This window comes from Eptatretus burgeri, chromosome 17 (assembly GCF_056783735.1).
Source record: "Eptatretus burgeri isolate ZD-2024b chromosome 17, Ebu_testis_v1, whole genome shotgun sequence".
NCBI classification, from domain to species: Eukaryota; Metazoa; Chordata; class Myxini; order Myxiniformes; family Myxinidae; genus Eptatretus; species Eptatretus burgeri.
Window position 1 is genome coordinate 19910431 of NC_140977.1, and position 25164 is coordinate 19935594.

Genomic DNA, 25164 nt, shown 5'->3' on the forward strand with positions numbered 1-25164 from the left:
GTTTGGGAACCTCAATACCATCTTTCTCAACTCTATTCAACAATAGAAATCCAAAAGGTGAGTGAACTTGTTGGAAATGAAAGAACGGCTTGGCAGTTTGTCCAGTAGCATCAGTTCTTGATAGGTAAAGGTTTTCCTGGTCTTTTATGACGTTAATGCCAGGAAAATAGGAGCTGATTTTAGCACAGAAGTGGTCGAAATCTTGGATACTGTCTGCAGCCTCATCAGCTGCCTGCATTTTCTTAGCTCTTGATTCTGACGTAGAAGATGCTGGGCGTGGGACTGAGGTCACCTGCTTCAAAGCTGATTTCGGTACTCTAGGAAATATTGATGGGGGTTCTTTCGGTCGTTTGCCACCCCTAACTGACACCCAATCACAATTGAAATGTGTCTCACAAATATATATCTCCTTTAAGCACCTCAAGCTTTCTTTCTCATTTGGCATTGCCAATATCCATCTCTCCCTCTCCTCGGGATCTTTTGGGAAGGATATGACCTTTACTTAAGGCGTCCCATCACAGTTTCCTCTACAACCAATGCAGCTGCAACGACGTGGCATATTGTCACCAAAGCAGGAAACAACACAAAGATCCTGTGAGATCACCAGCTGGACAGTTTCTGAAAGAGAAACAAACAAAACATACATTAGTAATGATGATAGAAATCAGCAAGTAGGTGCAGTAGGTGCACAATGTCATGTTTTGTCATAGACTTTACAAATGTTTTCCTCAATGAGTTAGACACAAAAATGGGCAAAAAATACCAAAATTCAGTTTTTTGACCTTGAAATATGACCTTTGGACCTTGAAGATGACCTCAGGTGGTGTTGAAAATGACACGATTGAACTCGCCGTCCTCAAAAACCCCTATATGGATCCCGAGATCGTGTCTCTAGCCCTTCTAGAAGTCATTTTAGCCCCAGACTCAAGTTAATCCTTCAGACTCAAGTTACAAACCCCGAGATCGTGAGGTTCCAGTCATTCTCTATAGGAGTCTATGCTTTCAACAGATATTGAATAAAAGTAAGAGAAAACCTCAAAAATTGTGGACTGATGAGGGTGGGGAGTTTTATAACAAGACATTTATGAATTTTCTAAAAAATAACAGCATTACATTATGCAGTACCTTTAATGAAGGAAAGGCCGTTGTTGTTGAACGTTTTAATCGTACCTTAAAAGAGAGACTATATAAAAAATTCACACAACTCGGTTCACAACAATGGTCATCTTTTATTCAGGATATTGTGAATAAGTATAATGACACGATTCACACGTCAACGAATATGAAACCATCAGAAACATTCACAAAATTAAAATATGAAAAAGAGATTAATGTCAGAAAACCTCAGTTCAAAGTTGGTGATGTAAGAATATATAGATGGAAATCTCATTTTGAAAAGGGTTATACTAAACGATGGACGAACGAACTTTTTAAAATTGTTGATGTAATTGATACGGTTCCTTGGACTTATAAGATATATGATTTAGAAGGGGAAGAGATTTTAGGTTCATTTTATTCACAGGAATTACAAAAGACAAAGAGAAATTGATTTTTTTGACTCTGCCCCTTTTTGACTCCACCCACACAAGCCCCTCCCACATAAACCCTGCCCACACAAACCCAACGTCCCCACGTCCCCACGTCCCCACAAACCCCGCACACACAAACCCCTGCCCACACAAACCCCTGCCCACACAAACCGCTGCCCACACAAACTCCACCCCCCCCTCATCCCACCCCTCACCCTTCCCCACACACAACATGCTTATTTAATTAAAAAAGTGTCCCTAGGTTAAAAGAGGAGACAAATAAATATACCTTGGGATAAAAAGGGAGTTTATTTTTAGGGAAAAAAATATGACTCGCTGAAAATCCCCCATTCAATTTACATGGGGAAAAGTGAGCCAGAATCAGTATATTCACCCTACTGAGAAGCTGAGGAGAGTGGAGGAGACGCATGCTGGGGGCACGGCCAAGCCTGCTGTGCCGCGCGGAGCTGCGTGTTCGTGTGCGAGCCGGAGAGAGCTCGCCAACCAGCACCGAACGGTCTGAGGTGATCGGGCTTCGGAACAGTCCAAGCATCGCTGAGGGACGGACGGGTTCTCAAAGAGAGCATCAACTCAGAAAGAGCAAAGACCTGTTCGTTCCTCTAAGGGTTAGGGTTAGGGTTATACAGTATATATGTATGTATAGGTATATATATATATATATGTATATGTATGTGGATATATATACATACATATATATATATATGTATATGTATATCTATCTTCTATCTATATATTACTAAAACTCTCATCTTGAATGTATGTATGTATGTTCCCGAAATACAGCCAAAACGGTACACGACAGCGCAAAAATTTTAGGGCCTCCTTACTCACCATTCTCCTGCGGTGTGCTGTATCAAGTTTCGTTAAAATCGGGCAATGAAAAAATTATTTAAAAAACAATCCCGATTCAGTCACAATGCAAACAACCTCAGCAGTATAGTTCGCTGGAGCTATCTTTTTAACTTTTTCTGTTTTTTTTTTATGATTTTTAGATCCTCGTGGAGGATCTCTAAGTCTTACTCACGTTGTTGTTCTTGTGGACTTTTTTGTTTCACAGCCTACAGTTTTCATCGAAACTTCCTGAAACTTGGCATAAATATGTAAAAATACCCTGCGCAGACAGTAACGATCCCCGATTTTGAAAATTCCTCCTATAAAAAAAGTTATGACGTCAAAATATCTCCGCTAATGGAAATCGCCTAAAAAATTATCTCTGAAACTAGGCAAGCTTTTTGAATTCTGTTTGCGGGAATCGAACAGGGCATTAGCAGAGATGAATTACCGCACATATGATACATCACTATGATGTCATATCAATTTTTATGACATTCCTATTCTTTGACATTTTTTGTTTTTTGTTTCATTTGTTTCACAGCCCACAGTTTTCATCGAAACTTCCTGAAACTTGGCATATATATGTAAAAATACCCTGCGCAGAGAGGAACCATCTCCGATTTTGAAAATTCCCCCTAGAAAAGAGTTATGGCGTCAAAATATCTCTGCAAATGGAAATCGCCAAAAAAATTCTCAAACTTGGCAAGGTTTTTGAATTCCGTTTGTGGGAATCGAACAGGGCATTAGCAGAGATGAATTACCGCACATATGATACATCACTATGACGTCATATCAATTTTTATGACGTCATTCCTATTTTTTGACTTTTTGTTTCACAACCCAGAGTTTTCATCGGATCTTCGTGAAACTTACCATGTACAGTATATGCAGAAAGCCCACGCACAGGCAGTAACCATCTCCAATTTTGGAAATTCTTCCTAGAAAAAAGTTAACGTCATAATATCGCCGCTTATGGAAATCGCCTATACCATTATCTCCGAAACTCGGCAAGCTGTTTGAATTTTGTTTGCGGGAATCAAGCCCGGCATTAGCACAGATAATTTATCGCAAACCTGATACATCACAATGACGTCATATTCGTTTTTATGACGTAATCATTAAGAGGACGAGGATCTTAGCTCATTCGAGCTTGTTTATCAACTGCTGTCACAACGGCAACCACACGGGTTCACGGGTCATCTGGTATTGTATAATATTGGGGCGGTTGGGATTACACTTTTTTTTTTAAAAGAAGAAGGTGCTTCCAACCAAAAGTAAAAACGAGATCGACTCCGCTAATTTGATTGCACACTACCGAGAAATATTTGGCACAATTGCACACTGCCGACAAATATTTGGCACAGTTATGGGTTCACCGGTCTCTGCTGTTGTAGCTAACCTGGTGATGGAGTCTCATGAGAATTGACTTCCAGGGTACTGGAACAGATATGTAAATGACACCTTCGTCATTGTGCGTACAAACATGGTAGACCACCTACTGGGACAACTTGGCAGGGTATTCCCCAGCATTAACTTCACAATGGAAATTGAAAATAAAACAAATTGGCATTTTGGATGTGGAGGTTCACCGTAAGCCTGACGGCTCCCCAAAGACTTTGGTTTACAGGAAACCAACCGACACCAGCAGATTACTGGATTTTAACTCCTGGAATCCAATCTCCCACAAACACAGTGTAGCACGGACCTTAGCAGCTCGGGCATGGACGGTGTCATCTTCCAAAGCTGAAGAAATTAAAGAAATCAGATTAGTTAGAGGAGTCCTGCTCAAACATGGGTACAACAAGGGTATACTCTCCTCATTGGAAAAACCAAAAAGGACAGAACGGAAGGAGCTAGAAAAACTTGGGCACTGTGTATTGCCATACCACGCGGGCCTTTCAGAAAGGATTGGCGGGATAGTATGTGGTGCATGGATTGGCGTAGCCTCCAAGCCTCTATGCACTATCCATAATGTAATCTCAAAAGGATATCTCAAAAAGCTATGGATGGATTAGGACAAATGTTGGTGGACAGGTTGGATCTGTGACAAGGATAAATTAATGAGATATTGGTGAAGATCAAGATAGGGATCCAAATATAGGTTTCAAAAACAATATAATCACATATTTCAAAAAGTTGTGAATAAGTTATGACAAAACTTAATGGATGAGTTAGCTAGCGGACAAGAACAAGCCAATTAGATTTTCGTTAAGGTCCGGATTCATGTCCTGCCTTTCAGGGGCAACAAAACAAACTGTTCAGTCTGGCAGAGGAATGTGCTCTATCGAGTGCACTTCTCGTTTCCCTAAGCTGTTTTTTTGATGCCCATTTATAAAAGCTGTTAATTTAGAATAATAAACATATGACCACAGAAAATCAGTTGAATTTATCCTCAAGTATGAATATCATTGGAAAAACCCAAACATTTAAACAATACTTTTTATTTATAAAAAGAATAATTTTTTACTTTTCTGCTGTTGAACAAATACAAATTTACATGTTAGACTTGGGTACATTTGTCAGAATGATGTCACGATTATTGAACATATCTGATTTTTTTTATCACAGGTAATGTGACGTTGTATTTACAGGAGAATCCACTGAATCTACAAGTGAGACTGCACCTACATTGATGAGTGATGCAGACAAACACTCACAGGATTCACCAACTGAAACAAACAAGAGGACTTTTGACAAAGAAGACAAACCGAATGAGGAAATGTTTGCAGAGAATAATTTTCACAAGGCTCACAAAGGAAAGAAAGGTGAACGTTCATACACATGCACAAATTGTGGAAAATCGTTTGTATGGCAATTCCAATTCAAAATACACATGAGAATTCACAATGGGGAACGACCGTATAAATGCACAAATTGTGGAAAATCTTTTAATCGGTCATGCACCCTTAAAACACACATGATAATTCACAGTGGAGAACGACCGTATAAATGCACAGTCTGTGAAAAATCTTTTATTCGGTCATCCACCCTTAAAACACACATGAGAAGTCACAATTGTGAACGTCTGTGCAAATGCATAGTTTGTGGGAAATCTTTCTATCAGTCATCTCACCTAAAATCACACATGAGAATTCACAATGGTGAACGCCCATACAAATGCACAAGTTGTGAAAAATCTTTTAATCGGTTATCCAACCTTAAAACACACATGAGAATTCACAATGGTGAACGTCCATACAAATGCACAGCTTGTGGAAAATCGTTTAATCGCTCATCCAGCCTAAAAACACACCTGATAATTCACAATGGTGAACGCCCATACAAATGCACAACTTGTGAAAAACCCTTCAGTCATTCATCCACCCTTAAAACACATATGAGACTTCACAATGGAGAACGCCCATATAAATGCACAAATTGTGGAAAATCTTTTAATCGATCATTCGTCCTTAAAACACACATGAGAATTCACAATGGAGAACGACCATATAAATGCACAAGTTGTGGAAAATCCTTCAGTCATTCATCCACCCTTAAAACACATATGAGAATTCACAATGGTGACTGCCCATACAAATGCACAATTTGTGTGAAATCTTTTAATCGATCATCCAACCTCAAAATGCACGTGCGGATTCACAATGGTGAATGCCCATACAAATGCACAATTTGTGGAAAATATTTCATTCATCCATCCACCCTAAAAATACACATGAGAATTCACAATGGTGAACGCCCATACAAATGCTCAATTTGTGGAAAATCTTGTAGTCAGTCATCCAACCTTAAAACTCACATGAGAATACACAATGGAAAAAAATGCACATGAGAATACACAAGGGAGAAAAACGCACATTAAAATACACAATGGAGAAAAACGCACATGAGAATACACAATGGAGAAACATGCAAATGGAGATAACAACCACCGAGAGAATGCCCATAAAAATTTACAGTGTGAAAAGCTTTTTATTCAGTCATCCAACTAAAAACATATAATAATTCACAGTAGCGAGAAAGAATATTGCAAACATGAAGAATGTTCACAAGCATGCAAAATCTGTGGAAAAAAAATGATCAATGAAAATGAGGAATGAGGTTTTTCCACAATTTTTTCATTTGTATGGATATTCTCTTTTTTTTTTTTTCATCTTTTTTTTTTGCATACTATGGTGAGGCTCATATAAGAGCTAACATGCAGAACATATATCAAAGGGAGAAGGAGATGAGAGGGGTAGGAGACAGAAGCAAAACAACAGCAGGGAACAAAGATATTATGAGATCTGTGGAAGGGAGAGGGATGGGGTGGGGTACATGGGGTAAACAATATGGACACTACATGGATTTTCAGGAAGGAAAGCAGGGTATTTGAAGGAGGTGTGTTGGGGTGGATTAATGGGGGTAGAAAATATCATGGTTTTGGATGGGGGAACATATGAGATAGTGGTGACCAGCTGTTTTGAAGACCTGTAGGGCAATGGTTCTCAACCTGGGGGTCGCGAGATTGTTTTCGGGGGAGAGTCGGAAGGGTGTCAAAACAAATAAACAAACAAATATATAATAAAGAAATTCATAAATATTTTTTGAAAATGATTTTTCTATTAAATCTCCCATACCAATGTTATAATGTACTCATTATGAAGCAGATTTGAGCAGCAAGTGAAATTAGTGTGTGTGTGAGAGAGAGAGAGAGAGAGAGAGAGAGAGAGAGAGAGAGAGAGAGAGAGAGAGAGAGAGAGACAGAGAGAGAGAGAGAGAGAGAGAGAGAGAGAGAGAGAGAGAGAGAGAGAGAGAGACGGGTGCTGAAAGTCAATGTTAGCGCGAGCTAACTACTGCAAGGTGGCTGAATATGGATCGGTGGCTTGTCAAAAAACGTCTGCCAGCTCAAGATGCGGACCAAGACGACACATGTGAAGGTGGGCCAACTGTTACAAGTTCAGCTGAAAAACGTAAGGCGCCGACGGCAGATTTGGCCTCCAACAAGCGTCGGAAATATCAGACTCACTTTCTGCAGTACGGATTCACATGCCTCGCCAAAAATGAAGTGGAATATCCACAGTGTGTTCTGTGTTCAAAAGTGCTTGCTCACGAAAGCTTGAAACCAGTGAAATTGAAGAGACATTTACAAACCAAACACCCATCCTACATTGACAAACCATTAGATTTTTTTCGTCGTAAGGAGGGAGAACTACAGAGCCAAAGGACGAGTCACGTACTAACTGTACATGAGCACTCTACAATCCCTGTCAAAGCCCTGTTGGCTTCATATGAAGTGGCATACCTGGTTGCTCAATCCAAAAAGCCCCATACTATTGCAGAGAGCCTGATCCACCCAGCAGTGATTGCAATGACCAGAGCTATGCACGGTGAAAAAATAGCTAGCACACTTGAGACTATTCCACTGTCTAATGACACAATGGCGAGGCGCATTGGTGAAATGGCCAACGACATTAAAGAGCAGCTCATTGACCGAGTGAAGAAAAGTGGAAGATTTTCCCTCCAAATTGACGAAACAACGGATGTTTCCAGTGATACACAGTTACTTGTTTTTGCAAGATACAGCTACGAGGGGAAAATGTACGAGGATATGTTGTTTTGCTCAACACTTGAAGGAACTTGCACTGGTCGTGACATTTTTAACAAGCTGAACAGTAAAATGCGCGAGGAGGGGCTAAGTTGGGAAAATTGCATCTGTGTGTGTACAGATGGAGCTGGTGCCACGCAGGGGACAAGAAGGGGACTGAAAGCTAAAGTTTTGGAAGTGGCGCCGCATGTCAAATTCACTCATTGCATTATTCATAGAGAGGCCCTTGCCAGCAAGAACCTCAAGCCACAACTCCGCAATGTTCTCCAAACAGCAATTAAAGTGGTGAACTTCATCAAATCCCGTCTGGTGAATACCAGACTGTTTGCCACACTCTGCCAGGAAATGGGATCGGAACATGAATCTCTACTATTTCACACAGAGGTCAGATGGCTATCACGGGGGAAAGTTTTAACCAGACTGTTTGAACTGCGTGAGGAGGTTCGCATTTTCCTCTCAGATTGCAGCTCCCCCCTCGCTGACCACCTGACCGACCCCACATGGGTTACTGGCCTTGCATATCTGGCAGGCATATTTGATAAACTGAACAGTCTAAACTTGTCTCTCCAAGGCCCAAACACCAATGTCCTCACGCTTTCTGACAAGGTTAGAGCATTTACTAAGATGCTTGAGCGGTGGGCAGCGCAAGTCGAAGAAGGCAGTGTGGAAATGTTCCCCGAGCTCGAGGACTTCATGGACAAATTTGACATAAGCATCCAAACAATAAAAGGACTTATTGCTACTCACCTCAGAAGCCTGCTTGGCCACTTCAATAGGTACTTCCCAAAAGACGACACCCCAGATAGAAACGACTGGATACGCCAGCCTTTCATTACCTCATCTTCCCGACACCTGTCATCGGAGCTTGAGGATGCGTTCTTGGACCTCTCCTCTGACCGCACATTAAAGACCGCTTTTGCCTCATCCACACTCGAGGAATTCTGGCTGTCAGTGGCCGCAGAATACCCAGGACTATCAAAGGCTGCAATTGATATACTTATTCCATTTGGATCTACATACCTTTGTGAGAAGACCTTTTCCTCACTGACATTTATCAAGAACAAATACAGATCACGGCTCATTAGAGTTGAGGATGATCTTCGTGTTGCAGTCTCCAGCTTAAAACCAAGAATACAGCTGCTTTGTTCAAAGAAACAGGCCCAGCCATCCCACTAAAATGAGTAAGTGAATACTATCTGACAATACAAGCCTGTGCCTTTACAGATGTAACTGTTAAAAAAATATTATTGTGAGTCACTATTATCTGAATTATTGTGTTCAATTATTTTGAGTCAGTATTATCTGAATTATTGTGTTCAATTATTGTGAGTCAGGATTATCTGAATTATTGTGTTCAATCTGAAAAAAATGAAACTGAAAACCCATTGAGAATCGTTGTTATAAAGTGGAAAATGCAAAATGAGATGAATGATAATAGGCTACAAGCCTACAACAGGCATAACTGTTAAAAGAACTGTGAATGAACTGAGAATAATAAGCTTGGAGGGACACTGAAAGGTATTTGCACTGTGCTTAAAGCTGTTTTGCAGGCCCAGCTATATGAGAATGAATGATAATAGCCTATTGCCATCAGCTTGTAAAGCAGTCCTGTTGCCTCCTTCAAAATGAGTTGTGCTGTCGGATCTTGAATAAAATTTAAAACTGTACTTAAAGCCAAATTGATTTAGTTTTTGTTTTGTTTTTTGTCTATTTTTAGTCAGTTAATGCAAGGTTTGTGTACGTCTGGTAGCTGTCGTGTGATAGTAACCTCTGTCTGCAGCAGAGGGTCGCTCAATCTTCCAGTCTGTGTCCCGTGCATAAATAGGCTACATTCCGCTCTTTGCAATTACAGAAGCCTTTTTTATGAATGTGGCTGGCTGTTTTTACTGTGTTATATGTCAGAGTGTAAATAATTAATTTGTGATGCCAGTTTAGTTTAGTTTAGTTCTGTTTAGTTTTAACAGCTGGCAGTACCTAGGCGTTGACCAATGTGCTCCAGGCACTGTGGATTTTTTTATGTGCTCCGTGACGTCACTGCAGTGTGTTTCAAGTGTGAGTCGGGAGGGGGGTCGCGAACCCCAACTTAAATTTTTTGGGGGGTCGCGGCTCTAAAAGGTTGAGAACCACTGCTGTACGGAATAGTGGGAGTGAAGAGAGTGTGGGACTTTGTTCCAGAGGTGGGGAAAAAGAGCAATGAAAGCATGAAGGTGAGTAGTAATTCTGTATTTTGGCAGTTTTACAAAAAGGGGGTTACTGGCGGACCTTGAGTGCCCTGCAGAGATATTGGGGGAACGTCAGACAGACAGAGAAAAGAGGAGGTGGGGGGCAAGGCCAGAGAGAAGTCGGTCGAAGACAGAAAGTCCACCGGCCTACTCAAAGACGGAGCTTAATCATGGGAGATACTGATTATTCTAAAAGCCTTGGATTCCACAGCTGGAAGTCGAGCAAGGTGTGAAGCTGTGGGTGAAAGCTTTGTATGTGGTTCGGAGCTCAGTAGTGCCAAGGAAGGACTTTGTACAATGGAGGATTCCCAGTCGGCAACTGGCTTTTGAGGCCAGCTTATAAATGTGGCTTTCCCAGGAAAGACCATGGCAGATAGTGACACCAAAAAGCTTGAGAGACAGAACTTCTTCAAGAGGATTGTTGAGAAATAAGATGGGTGGGTTTTCCAGATGGTCCTTTTGGAAAGACATAGTGAGAGTGTGACATTTGCCAGGATTGAAAGACATGTTCCAAGTATTTCACCAACTTGTGATTTTATCCAGGTCTGCAGAGAGTGAAGAGGCTGTTCCTTGCTGATCTGAGGGATGACGGATGGCATGGCAGAGGGTGGAGTCATCAGCAAAGAGATAAAGAGGATTTTCCAGAATCGGAGAGATCATTGATGAAAATGAGAAAAAGCTCTGAGGCCAGAACACTGCCTTGAGGAACTCCAGCCTGGAAAAGAATAGGGGATGAGAAAATTACATTAATGGCCACATGTTGACTGCGACAGGAGAGGAAGTCTGTGAGCCATGAGTGGAGATGCCCTTGGATACCATAGGAAGAGAGTTTGGTGAGCAGGGCGGGGTGCGAGACCGTATTGAAAGCACGTGATATGTCAAGGGAGTTGGCTCTGATCTCATGTTTGACATTGAGGACCTCCATCCATTATTGGGAAAGCAGAAGCAGCATATCCAGGGTAGAGTGACCTGGTCTGAATCCAAATTTATGATCGGAAATCAAGCCCTTGGAGAAGAGGAATGATTTAATGTCAGAAGCGATGATGGATTCCATAACCTTGCTGATGTTTGGGAGTAGGGTGATTGATCAAGTTGCAGGGATCTGTTTTTGCACCTTTTTATGTAGAGCAGTAATGTTTGCTGATTTTCAAGAACATGGCAGATGAACTTGAACAAATGAGAGAGAGGGTGAGCAAGAGCAGCAGAGCAAGTTTTAACGACACGTGGGCTGATGCCGTCTGGTGCGGTTGCAGAATCAGAGTCGATGTTTGACAGCAAACTCTCCACCTTGTCGGGAGAAAGGGACACAGTGTCCAGGAACAGCTGGGTCTGACTGGGTATGGTGGGTACCGAAAGCAACGGGTTTGGAATACAAGATTTTCAAGCAAACACGGAGTTTTTTTCAGGGGCAGTGTCAACTGTGCAGCCATTTGAGGTAAGGGAGGGGATGGAGGGGGTACATACACCAGAAACAGTCGACCAGATGTGAACAGAATTTGGAGGGTGGAGACAGGTGTGAGAGTTCAGACTTGGGATTAAAAAGATGTTTCCTGGCTCTCCTGAGATTAGACGCACACTTTTTCCGAGCTTTGTGACAGGAATGAGATTGTCTTCAGTTGGATGAGCCTTCCATGAGGCGAAGGCAAGGTGTTTCAGGGCAACTACCAACCGCGCAAGCTTCAGTTTACCATGGGCAGCAAGAAGGGTATGGCAACTGAAGACGATTTGGAATAAATCTGTGCATGAGAGAGAGAGAGCAAGTTTCTTTGAAAAAATTCCCAGGATGAGTTGATATCAGAAAGAGTAGAAATGGGAGTACGGTCTAGAGGTTTGATGGCTGCTTGAAGTCCCTGCCAGTCCACCTGAATGCGAATGTTAGACTCGTCGGCGTTGAGGTGTTTCTCTGAGAATGGCCAGAGAGATGTCCACTTTTACAAACATATGGTCAGATGAACCGATTGGAGGTGAATAAGAACAGCCGACATTTGCAGGGAAATTGGTCAAACCAAATCCAGAAGAGATGGAGTACCATTGACTGAGATCTGGTTCGGGAGGTTGACAGATTGTGTCAGTTCCAATGAGTCGCAGAAGTCCTTTGCTGAATTGCCATGGCAGGTGAGAGAGGTACCCACACCCAGCCAACTGGCATTATTACAATTGAGATCACCACATATGAGGAAGAGAGAGTTGGGATGAGTGGATAGAAGTTGGTCCATGTTGTCGGTGAGCGAGATGTAAATGGAGTCATCACTGAGTGGTGGATGGTACAACACACATATAAAGAAGAGGTAGGAGCGGAGGGGAAGCTGTAGCCATTCCTGGGGGTGTGATGGAGTGAGGGCAGTGCATGTAGAGTGGGGAATAGAATGTTTGATAAAGAGAGGAACTCCACCACCAGGACAAGGCTCAGGTCTATCATACCGGAGGAGGGAATAACTAGGGAGAGATACTCAGGAGTCAGAGATGTCTTTTAGTAGGAAAGTTTCTGTTAAGCAGATTCTGTCTAGTCTGTGAATGGCAACCTGAATAGAGAGATCAGTCAGGTGAGAGCGAAGGCCTCAGACGTTTGAGGTCCAGAACGTGAAAGGAAGAGGGAGGGAAGAGGCTTTGTGTGGAGGAGAGGGGAGTGGAGGGGGAGGGTAAGAGAGATGAGAGGGGGAGGTATTGAGAGGTGCTGACAATGTACAGGATATGGCAGAAGAGCTATGGGAGAGCGCCGGAGGAGGAGAATGACAAAAGGATAGTTGGTGATGAGATGAGGCACAGTGTAGAGCAATAAGAGAGGGGGGGCAGAGGGAAGTAGAAGATTGGAGGAGGTGGAGGAATGAGTGGGAAGGGAGATAGTGGGGGAAGGAGACAGCTTTGTGGATGTGAGGGGGGGCAACTTTGAGAAGGGGGAGTGAGAGGGAGATTTTAAGGGGAAGGGTGAGGGGGAGAAATGAGGTGGAAGGGTGAGGGGGAGAATTGAGGGAGACAGGTGTGGGGGTAGCTTTTGATAAAGGTGAGGGGAGGGTGTTGGAGGGGAAGACAGTGATGTTTGCTTTTAAGAGGGAGGAGGTGGCTGATTTGAGAGGGAGGGGTGACAGGGAAGCTTTGAGAGGGAGGGGAGACGATTAGAGCAGACATGGTCATGTGGGATGAGTGAGAGGTGTGGAGAGGGGAAAGATGAGACTGTTTCGTGGTATGGTGAATATGGGAGCCGGTGGGGGGAGGAATAAGATTTGAGGGGGTAGGAAGAGTGGCAGGTGTGATGAGAGGAAAGAAAGAGCATGTTTGAGATGTTGAGGAGTGTAGTGATTGAGAGAGTGAGATATCTGTTGAGTTGGAATGGAACTCAAAGATGTTTGAACACCACAGTTTGTGCACATACATGCATTGCAAAATGGGATTAAATTTTTTTTTAAGTCAGAGATGTTTTAATATGTTAGGCTGGGAGTGGAATAAAGGTGAGTTAAGAGAATAGTAGAAGGGAAAGGCGGTAACAGTTGGACTTTTTAGACACGGGATCTATGAAAGGTCGAATTGAACTCAGCCTTTTTTGAATAAGAAGAAGAAGAAGAGTAGTGTATTATGAGAGAATCGAGAAAAACCACACAGGAGAAAGAATAAGTTTAAACATTTTATAACACCATATTTGTAAAAGTTAGTTCAGAGAGAGGTAGGGTAAAGGAAGAGGTTGAAGAAAAGGTTGTGAAGGTGTATTGTGATTACCTTCACGATCAAAGTGGGAATGGAAAAGTGGATCATCAGCAAGGAGTAAGAGGAAGCGGAAGTCACGTGGTTACGGGAGGTGTACGTAAGGTGAGAAGGGGAAAAAAACATATTTTTGAAAGATTTTAAGACATAAAACAGAGCATATACTTGGGAGGAATTGAAAGAGTCGTAAAGGGGTTGTGGTGAAAATGAAAAGCTGAAGGTAATAAGGAGAAAATGCAATAAACATGATCATGCACACAGACGAGGATAAGCTGAAGGGTAGGCCTCAAGGAACCCAATGTAAAAAATCCAACAAATTCTCACAAATTGGCACGAGTTTAAAAACCAAACCGAACTAGAAACACACAGTAAACACGGAGATAACAAATTAACAGTAAAAACGTGACAAAAAATTAACGGGAAAACTTATCTTTGAGGAAGTCGGCAGAGACCACAAAGAACACCACTTTAGCTCAAGAACCGGAACCGGAAGTCCTAATTTTTCTAACCGGAAATCATCTTCATGTTGGCTTACTCTCGGTTTGGAAGTCACAAACCACTCCATGTATAACAATATCATGTGAGACGTGAACCGATTGCTTCATCCTGCGTTTTTGAGTCACGTGAGCTGGGTAACAACATAATCTCTGACGTGAGACCATACAAACGCACAATTTGTAGAAAATCTTTTAATTGGTCATCCAACCTGAAAACGCACATAAAATTCACAATGGAGAACAATGAGATTACAAATATAGAGAATGTCTATACAAATGCAAAAATTGTGGGAAATCCTTCATCAAATAAGGCAAGCTCATTGCACACGAGAGAATGTCCACACGGATGCACAATTTGCGGAAAATCTTTCACTCAATCATTCTGCCTGAAAACACAGATGAGAAGTAAAAATGATGACCGCTCGTACAATTGCACAATTTATAGAAAATCCTTCATGCAATCTAAAAACGTTCATGAGAAATTACACTGGCTTTTTATCACCTTGGGCAGAGAGCGTTGAGGATGTGCAACCCTTTGGACATTTCCCCTACGAGTTGAAGAGCCCATCTCGGGCGAGCAGTAAAAACACTTGTGTGCTGTTCTTCTCAATCAGCTCATATAACCATATTCTGTGATAGTTTCATGATTTAATTCGTTTCAAATTAAATTATTCTGTGTGCACATATATCTGAAATTTACCATTTAATTCTACCTTGAGTTTCCCCAAAAAGTCATGCACTCATTTTAATTGATGAAAAGTGCAGTTTTGGCCACACACACACACACACACACACACACACACACACACACACACACACACACACACACACACACACACACACACACACACACACACACACACACACACACACACACACACACACACACACACACACACACACACACACACACACACACAAAAGAAATGGACCCCGTCGGGTCTTTATTTTGGCCTTTCAGCTCAGAGGCAAGGCAAACTGAGGGCAAGAGCCTACGCTTGCACCTGTCCGCCTCGTGCGGTCTGGTCGAGGTTGTCCGGTGGCGGGACTCGAACCCACCGCCTAACGCAGCACCAAGCACCAGGGATGAGGGAACGAGTGACGGACGCCAGCCAGCACGAAGGCGGACGAGGCGAACGGCGATGAAGCCCGACAAAGATTTCCCTGATCGGGCGACACCAGGCGTGGCAGACCCAGACCGCCAGACAGAACGCGCCGATCACTCTGGCTCTCTTGAGGTGGGAGCGATTTTTTTTTTTCTCGCCACTCGCTTCCTGATTGGACGGTTGCATCGTGCGATTCGCTGGCCGTCCCTCATTGGACAGGGCCACAGTAGGCGGGGCAATTACCAGCTTTCTGGGGCGGAGTCATAGCTGAGGCGATTGTAGCTCCGCCTACCTCCTCATCTAAGGCCACGTGCGTAATGGCGACAGTGGAGCGAGGCAACGGTCCACTGTTGTTATTGTAGTTGATGAAAACCTAACTAAAAAAATAAACTCGCAGCGCACACATGAAATTCCCTTGAGACATCGTGGATGGATTCTAACTATACACATATACTTAACAAAATAACTGAACTGCGGGGACTGCTGACTGTCTGTGTGCAGATGGCTTCCAGATTCGTAACAATATAACCTGAGATGGTGGTGAACAGCTGTCTTGAAGACCTGGAGGGAAGATTGAGATCGAAGAGAGTGTGGAAGGTAGTTCCACAGGTGGGAAAAGAGAGGAATAAATGAGTGTAAGTGAGCAGTGCTTCTGGATTTAGTCAGTTAACCTCTGAAAGCCAATTTAATATCAGTTTCCTTTTGGTACCCATCTATCTTCTATCTTCTTCTTCTTCTTCTTCTTCTTCTTCTTCTTCTTCTTCTTCTTCTTCTTCTTCTTCTTCTTCTTCTTCTTCTTTCGGCTGCTCCCATTGGGGGTCGCCACAGCGGATCATCCGTATGATCCGCATCGTGATTTGGCACATGTTTTATGCCAGATGCCCTTCCTGACGCAACCCTGGTCGCCTCTTACGACACAGGGATATGGTACACCTATTTTAACCAGGGTATACACCAGCCCAGTGCACTGGTACTCATTTCGCCGACCTCAGAAGGATGACAGGCTGAGTCAACCCCCTGGTGTATTAATTCAGTGGCCCAACAGGGCTTATCTATCTTCTATTTATAAATGTAAAAACGAAAAATACAGTCCGTCCGTGAAGCCATCCATTCATCAAGCCATCCTTGAAGCCGTGTGACTACATGTCTATTAATTATGTACTTTATAGCTCACCTCGAACATAGTTCCGAGTAGCTTGTGGGATGGCGTGTTGTGGTCTGTCCTTCCATCCACAAATACTTGCAACTTCTTCTCTGAAACTACACATGCAATTTTAATGAAACTTTATCACAACGTTCATCACCGTTTATGCACCAAAGTTTGTTCATAGCATTAAAAAACAAAGTTGGACCCTCAGGGGTCTACGGGGGTTGCCCCCCAAAATAGGTATTTGCTGTCTTCTCAGAAACTATATCTGTAATTCTAATGAAACGACCACAATCTTAATCACCCGTGATGTACTAAAGTTTATTCATGACATGTTTTTTTTTAAATTCGGGGTCTGAGGGGGTCTACGGAGGGAGTTTATTGGGGAGGGGGGTTGCTCCCCCTAAAGTGGTACTTACTTTCTTCTCAGAAACTACACATGCAATTCCGATGAAACTTGACCACAACCTTCATTACCCGTGATGTACTAAAGTTTGTTCATGTCATTGGATAAATCAGAGTCGAAGGTGGTGTTAGTGGGGGTTGCCCCCCAGAAGAGGTATTTACTTTCTTCTCAGAAACTACACACACACACACACACACACACACACACACACACACACACACACACACACACACACACACACACACACACACACACACACACACACACACACACACACACACACACACACACACACACACACACACACACACTTCCGATGAAACTTGACAACCACCTTCATTGCCCCTGATGCATCAAAGATTGTTGACACCATTTAAAAATTTGGGGTCGAAGGGGATCGACCTGGGGTAGGGTTTCCCCCCAAATATATATTTGTCGGTCATCCATGCCTCCTAGTGGTTCCCTGGTTATCTTATCCAGCCGCTACCAGGTGAAGACTCAGGGGTATTGCCCCTGTGTTTGAACGTCAGTTTATATCCTGACTCCATGTGTGTTGATTAATTACATACTATTGGAATGTACCTTTCGACTTCCAGACTGCTGAGACCCCTTAGACCTTTGAAAACCCTTTAACACTCCCAAGACCCTTGAGACCCCAAAGGATCTCAAAGACCTTTAAAACCCCAAAAAACCTGAAAGACCACTTCAGTTCTTAAAGACCCTTAAGACCCCCAAAACCAGAAAGATTGCCAAGATCCCTAAAGACCCTTAAGATTCCCCAAGATCCTTTTAGAATCTAAATACCCTTGAGACCCTGAAGACCCCTTAAGACCCAAAGACTCTTTCGACCCCTTTTATCTTTAAGACCCTTTCAAAACTTTAAACGCCTTTATATCCCTTCACCCTCTCGACCTTTTATACCCTTTAGACCTCGAGAACCTTTAGAGAACCGCGTGCGCACGCCCTCCTCAGCGCGTTCCGGCCCCGCACAATGTCGACGATGGGCCTCAGCTGATCTCTCTCAAGGTCCAGCATACAAATCCAGGCCTGGCCTGTTCACCAGACAAGGCCCACATCGAGGTGCCGGGCTCTGGCAAGCGGATCGGCAAACGTGTCGAGCCGTTGGTGTGAGCAGGGACCGTTCGAGGCTCCGGCGTCTCCTCTCCTGCCTTCCCGCCTCGAAGCCCGACTTCCCAACTCCGTCCTCTCAGTTTCTTTCTCTCTGTCGAATCACCTTTTCTTTCCTTAGAGTTGGTCGCCGATTTGACGTGCAGGCAGCCTCTCTTACGTTCGCTCGCTTTGAAGCCCCTACTCATCCAGCAGATCGTGACTCGACACTCGTCGCCTCTCTGTTGCCTTCCCTGCCTTTCTTTCGGCTCGTTTCTCACGAAAAACAGACACAGCTGTCCCGTGTACAGCCGATCGGCTCCACCACGGCGCTCACATTTTCACCACACGCTTTTTCGTTCGCTCCTTCAACACACGAGCCCGCCTTTCTCGGCGAAGCCGACAAACTCCTCCCCTTCGCGTCACTTCCTCTTTTTGGCCACACCCTCTCAGCTGACTGGGCGGGGCCTATCGTCCGTGATGGGGAAGAAGAAGAGGGACCTCTCATTCCATCACCACCGCTCAACAATAATACAGCCTCTTACACCTCCCGACACACATACAACGTCCATTTTACCAAACAACCTAACTATACATGCATTTCATGGGGGATCTGAGCTAATCCTATATTTAGTAGTCCAATAAGGGCCATTTCCGTAACACTATCCCCACCTTTCTCCCGAGGCTCTCCCGAGCCTCCATCTGGGGAAGCCCACGGCAATGGCCTGTCTAACGTACAGCACATCTCCCATTTACTCTAACCCACAACATGGGAAGCACTTTACTCCAAAAACCAAAGTGTCACAGTAAGATTGGCATGTCCCTATCCTAGTGTGTCGGGTCACCAATCTAAAGGCCCTGTCACACCTTGACGATTTAGCTAGCGTATGCTGACGAATGGAAAACGCTGGCACACGTCGAATACGTATGGGTAAGTTTTGTATACGTAAAGAGCATGCTGGCATACGTCGTTATACGCTGGCATACGTCGTAGTACGCTGGCATACATCGTAGTACGCTGGCATACATCGTAGTACGCCGAGTTTTTAGACAAATTTCCCATGCTTGAAATTTTCCGACGTATTCAGCGTATGACTCAAACATTCCGCATACGCTGGCATAAGTTGTAGGCACATTACGCGATCGTTGACACACGTCCACACATGTTAAGCATTCATTGGTACAGGTTATCTATAAGTTATCGAAACGTTCTGTGTATGTCACTAATAGCGAACGCAGTGAGCTTCATACTTAACGCGTGCACATGAGAGAATAGGAAACAACAACAACAACAACAACAACAACACAATACCCCTGGCTATTTGGAATCCGTGTCGTGAGCTATGACCTTTTGCTTCCGGTTGTTTTTAAATGCTGTGCGGTGTATAAACACGATTGGGTTTTATTTCTATCTTGTGAATATTACTTAACGTGTGCACATGAGAGAATAGGAAACAACACAATACCCTGCCAATTGTGAATCCGTGTTGTTTCCTATGACGCTTTTGGCTTCTGGTTTTTTTTTTGTTTCTGTTTTTTTTTTGTTTCTGTTTTTTTTTTTGTTTCCGGTTTTTGTCATGGGGAATGATGCATGCCGGGAGATAAAGGCATCGTCGGAGACGTGAAAGACCCAAATAATATCAGACATGGTGTATATTTCCTACACTGATTTTAATAAAGATATCTCCCGCATCATCAAAAAATAATTTTTCATCGTGATTTACATTATTTGATCGCTGATCCCGAATCCAGGCCGAAGTAACCGGAAATTGCGTATACAGTTGTGAACAAGTTATAGGTAAAGTCAGAAGCGAATGTAAAGAAGAATACTACATTCGCTTCTAGTATTTATTTTTTCAGATGAGATCCTGTTCTTGGCGGTGTGGTTGTTGTTGTGAAGGTAATGTTGAGGTAATATTAATTTTTTTAGATGAGATCCTGTTCCAGGAGGTGTAGTTATTGTTGTGAAGGTAATGTTGAGGTATAATGTTGAGATATTATTAATTTTTTTAGATGAGATCCTGTTCTCAGCGGTGTAGTTGTTGTTGTGAAGGTAATGTTGAGGTAATATTAATTTTTTTAGATGAGATCCTGTTCTCGGCGGTGTAGTTGTCGTTGTGAAGGTAATGTTGAGGATTTGGTTTTTTTTTCAGATGAGATCCTGTTCTAGGCGGTGTAGTTGTTGTTGTGAAGGGAATGTTGAGGTAATATTAATTTTTTCATCGCAAAAATACTTTAATTTGATATATTTAAGAAGGGAATGTAAGAAGAATTCTACGTTCGCTTCTAGGCTTTGCCTATTCCATATTACGTTATGCATTTGTCCAACTCGTTATGAATAAGCCAAAAACTGGAAAAAAAAACAATAATAGTTCAGCGTAGAAAAACTTTAAAAAAAAAACAAAGAACAAACATGGAGTCTGGAACACTGACGGGTTCCTCCTGTGAAGCCCATTTTTATACACCAATTCCCCTAAACGCTGCCAATACGCCATTATACGGTAGCTGTAAGTTAGAAACACGTTCAGTAAGTTCTGTGGTCGTCCGGAAAACATCAATCAAATACGTCTACATATGTCAATGTGCGTTGGAGATACGTTACACATAGGTTCAAAGCACGATACTCATAGGTTAAAAATTAAGTTTCGGGTATGCTAAACATTACCTCGACATGTTTCGACTTATGAGTAACTTACAAGTAACGTGTGTCGACGTGTGTCAACGATCGCGTAACGTGCCTACAACTTATGCCAGTGTATGCAGAACGTGTGTCATACGCTGGATACGTCGTAAAATTTTCAACATGCTGAAAATTTGTCGACGTACTCGGCGTACTACGATGTATGCCAGCGTGCTTCAGCGTGCTCTTAACGTATACAAAACTTACCCATAACGTATTCGACGTATGCCAGCGTATTCGGAAAATTAGGAAGAAGAGTACGAGTACGGAGTACGAGTAGGAAGAGTACGGCGCCACCATCTTGCCACGCGGCGCGTTCGAGCTGGGACTTCGAATCCGTGGACATCCGCCTGTTGCGAGCGACATTCGTGCTTTTGACACTATCCTCTCGTCCATGAGACATCACCAAGTACTCTGTCTTGTCTTGCATGCATGCTGTCTGTCTGTCTGTCCTTGTCTGCACGTTGTTTAAGGCATATCTCGGTAGTGACCCCCTCGGAACCTGTATTCCATGGTTCCCGAGTTAAGAACGGGTTGAGGATTGTTAATAAAAACATTGTCGTGAATTTTGCTTGTGTTGTGATCCCCGATGTTCCCCAATAAATCTGGTTAATTCGTATGAAGTTGCCGCTATGGATTAATTTGTGTCGCGTCGAGGAACGATCCGTTTGATTGGCATATAAAACCAAAATGGTTACAGATCGGCATAAAACGCTCAGCATCTGACAAAACCAGTCTGTAACCAGGGTTTCTATTTCCCCAACTGGCAAGGTACAAGGATTACGTTGGTATCGCGATTGAAGGCGCGTGACCCGTGGCCTGTGCTGAGCCCGCCGGCGTTATAGATCCCAGAGACGGCCGGAGTGGGTTGAGAATCTCTCCGTCGCTGAATCCTTAACAATACTAAAACAGTATTTGAAGAACAAGGTTACATCTGGGGTGATCCAGGTGTGAGAGTGACACTGGAGCCCAGACATGAGTCCCATCAAGGACAAATGGGATTACCTGGAAAGAGAGATGAACACGAGGAACCCAAATAACCTTACAGAACTGTGGAATGTGTTGTGGGCCAGGGGTCGTTGGCGAGGAACGGCCGCCAGGTGGAGCAGTCGAGCCGCCTCCCACCGAACACCCGGAATTGCAGGTCGTAACCTTCAGACAACTCCGAAGGGCACGGGTCACTTAAGGACCGTGATTGCCAATTCTCTAACGGCATGGGGTAGGGTTATTAGCCAAATATCAATATACCTAAGTACCCACCTCGTCAAATTACCGGGGAAGTCACACCCTCAACAGACTCTGTCAAACCGGGTCACTCTAACGACCTCGGCCCGGTGTAACTGAGGGGAATTACCAAAGTCCGTCGGTCCAAATTAACAATTACGGCACATGGCCTCCCTAATTCCCAATACGCACCGTGCTAAACCAATGAAAGAAAGTGACAGACAACGAGCTGGTACATTGAACAATTGGAGGTTTATTTATAATGGGGGCAGGGAGCACAAAGAGCAGAGTTATAACCGAATATGAGAAATGCAATTTATATACAAACAAACACTTAGCAATTTCTACTTAAGGACGGGGCCTACGGACACACACACACACACACACACACACACACACACACACACACACACACACACACACACACACACACACACAAGAAATGGACCCCATCGGGTCTTTATTGGACCCTCCAGCCGAGGAGGATAAGTCAGCTGGGGAGTCAAGGTCTGGCCGGGTACCTGTCCGCCTCGTGCGGTCACACCGGACTCCAACCCACTATGGTGGGATTCGAACCCACGGCCTGGAATCCACTGAGCCCACGATCCTGGCTGCTCGACCACCACCACCACCACGAGAAGCCCCGCAAAAGACCGCAGGCCACGACCGCTGACGACGACGACTCTAACGACGCACACCAAGAGCAATGGCGACGAAGACTCTAACTACGCACACCAAGAGCAATAGCCACAATGACTCTAACGACGCACACCAAGAGCAATGGCCACGATGACTGCTCTACTCTCTTCTTGACGACCACTCCACTCTAACCTTTCGCGAGGTCTGAGGGATTTCTTCCCCTTGCCACTCGCCTCCTGATTGGACGGTTGCGTCGCGCGATTCGCCGACCGTCCCTCATTGGACAGGCCCACGGTAGGCAGGGCAACTCCCACCCTTCTGGGTGGAGTCCCGATCTGAGGTGATGAGCCTCCTGATTGGACGAAGGGCGGAGTCGGAGCTGAGGCAATGAGCCTCCTGATTGGAGGAGGTCCGGTGGGAGGAGGGAACCTCACCCCTTTACGTGACACATTGCACATGGGCGATGGTGCGAAGAACGAAGGATTGATTGGAGATGTAAAAAACCTGACTATAAAAGAAACCCGTAGCGCACACATGAAATTAACCCATTAGACAGAAGGACAGGACCCTGACGATAAACACATACTTATCGAAATAACTTAACTGTGGGGACTGCTGTCTGTTTGTGTGCAAATGGCTGCCAGATTCGTAACAGAATGTACTACAGGATCCTTGGCATCATATTCCTGTATGATTGCTTCAGTTTTATACAGGAAGCATGGGTAAAAAAGTGATGGCACTCGAGAAGACAAAGAGTGGGGACACAAAGTATTGACTAATGCTATAAAATGACTGTTCCTGTTACCATCACCAGAGGAGAGGGTATTGTGTTTGGGTCCATTTGTTTGTTTGTCTGTTTGTCCGCACAGAATATGAGTATGTCTTTTAATTACATACTATTGAAATAATAATAATGATATGGTACTATGACAGCTGCCACACTATTCCAGCTTCCCAGTTTCGGAATCCACCAAGTGGTGTCAAAAACGACCGCAATGGTGGCCCGCTTCAAAGACATGCTGCCGGATCCTTGTGTCTAAAGCTGCATTACCGTGCAGGTTGGGGTCTCTAAATCGAGTGAGCATCATGCAAATCGGATATCACATGACAGATCTTAATCTTTGGCAACCGAGTCATCACGTGAAGCGAGTGTATCTAGCAGCACGAGGACGGCAACCAATTTACCTTCAACAGGCTTTGTTAAACCACCAGATGAAACCGCCATAACAAACAGAATCAGCTCGAGACAAAGTCATTTTGTACCTGTATTGAAAATGCCTGGGTGGGAGGGGGGGTTGTTGATGGGGAGCACACACGTATATACAAGCAGTTTCGGCAATTTAATAAAACTAGTACGGGCCCGTAGGTGCGTGCCCGTAGGTGAGTGCCAGAATGTGCAGGCTCTCTCTCTCTCTCTCTCTCTCTCTCTCTCTCTCTCTCTCTCTCTCTCTCTCTCTCTCTCTCTCTCTCTCTCTCTCTCTCTCTCTCTCTCACTCTCTCACACTCTCTCTCACTCTCTCACACTCTCTCACACTCTCTCACACTCTCTCACACTCTCTCACACTCCCTCACACTCTCTCACACTCTCTCACACTCTCTCACACTCTCTCACACTCTCTCACACTCTCACACTCTCTCACACTCTCTCACACTCTCTCACACTCTCTCACACTCTCTCACACTCTCTCACACTCTCTCACACTCTCTCACACTCTCTCACACTCTCTCACTCTCTCTCACTCTCTCTCTCTCTCTCTCTCTCTCTCTCTCTCTCTCTCTCTCTCTCTCTCTCTCTCTCTCTCTCTCTCTCTCACACTCTCACACTCTCTCACTCTCTCACTCTCTCACTCTCTCACTCTCTCACTCTCTCACTCTCTCACTCTCTCACTCTCTCACTCTCTCACTCTCTCACTCTCTCACTCTCTCACTCTCTCTCTCTCTCAAACCTGGAAAAGGCACATCCGCGGGTCCCCAGCCATATTCCTGGAAAGTTTCAATCGTACAAAAGAAATAATAAGAAATAAATAAATAAACAAATAAACATTAATTGTGATGTCATAGCACCGTGTCCTGTCATTAGTCGACAGATAAATGGCCGTAACTTGGGAACTGCTCGTCCGATTAATATCAAACCTTGAAAAGACACATCCGCGGGGCCCCGGCAATATTCCTGGCAAGTTTCAATCAGATCGGACCATCAATCGTGCAAAAAATAAATAAATAAACAAACATTAATTGTGATGTCATTCGTGATGTCATAGCACCGTGTCTTGTCATTGGTCGACAGATAAATGGCCGTAACTTGGGAACCGCTGGTCCGGTCGATATCAAACCATGAAAAGGCACATCCACGGGTCCCCGGCAATATTCCTGGCAATTTTCAATGAGATCGGACAGGCGGTCGTCGAGAAACGGCGGTCGCAGACAGACAGACAGACAAACAGACAGACACACACACAGAGATTGCTGGAATTATAGATAGATAATAATTCCCCGTATCCACAAAACCAC

At 43.9% G+C, this 25164-nt stretch overlaps 2 protein-coding genes across 4 annotated transcripts in view; both read left to right on the forward strand.

Moving 5' to 3' along the window:
• The window catches only part of LOC147009487 (zinc finger BED domain-containing protein 5-like), a 125481-nt gene that overhangs the window by 91122 nt on the left and 9195 nt on the right, over positions 1 to 25164 (forward strand). The window contains exons 4-5 of one of the 3 annotated variants that reach the window (XM_085861771.1): positions 4976 to 5149; positions 7229 to 9110. In XM_085861771.1, the coding sequence (XP_085717897.1) occupies positions 4976 to 5149; positions 7229 to 9105 (2051 nt within the window). In that variant the 3' untranslated portion in view covers positions 9106 to 9110. Of the gene's footprint in view, positions 1 to 4975; positions 5150 to 7228; positions 9845 to 25164 lie in introns of those variants that run through there. The other 2 variants (XM_085861770.1, XM_085861769.1) reach the window with 2 other exon arrangements.
• On the forward strand, positions 5150 to 6927 carry LOC147009488 (uncharacterized). The gene has a single exon (XM_085862188.1). The coding sequence runs from the start codon at positions 5218 to 5220 to the stop codon at positions 6172 to 6174; it is 957 nt and encodes a 318-aa protein (XP_085718314.1). The 5' UTR covers positions 5150 to 5217; the 3' UTR covers positions 6175 to 6927.

Coding starts and splice junctions, on each gene's coding strand:
- LOC147009488 (XM_085862188.1), top strand. CDS start 5,218: ATGAGAATTCACAATGGGGAACGACCGTATAAATGCACAAATTGTGGA.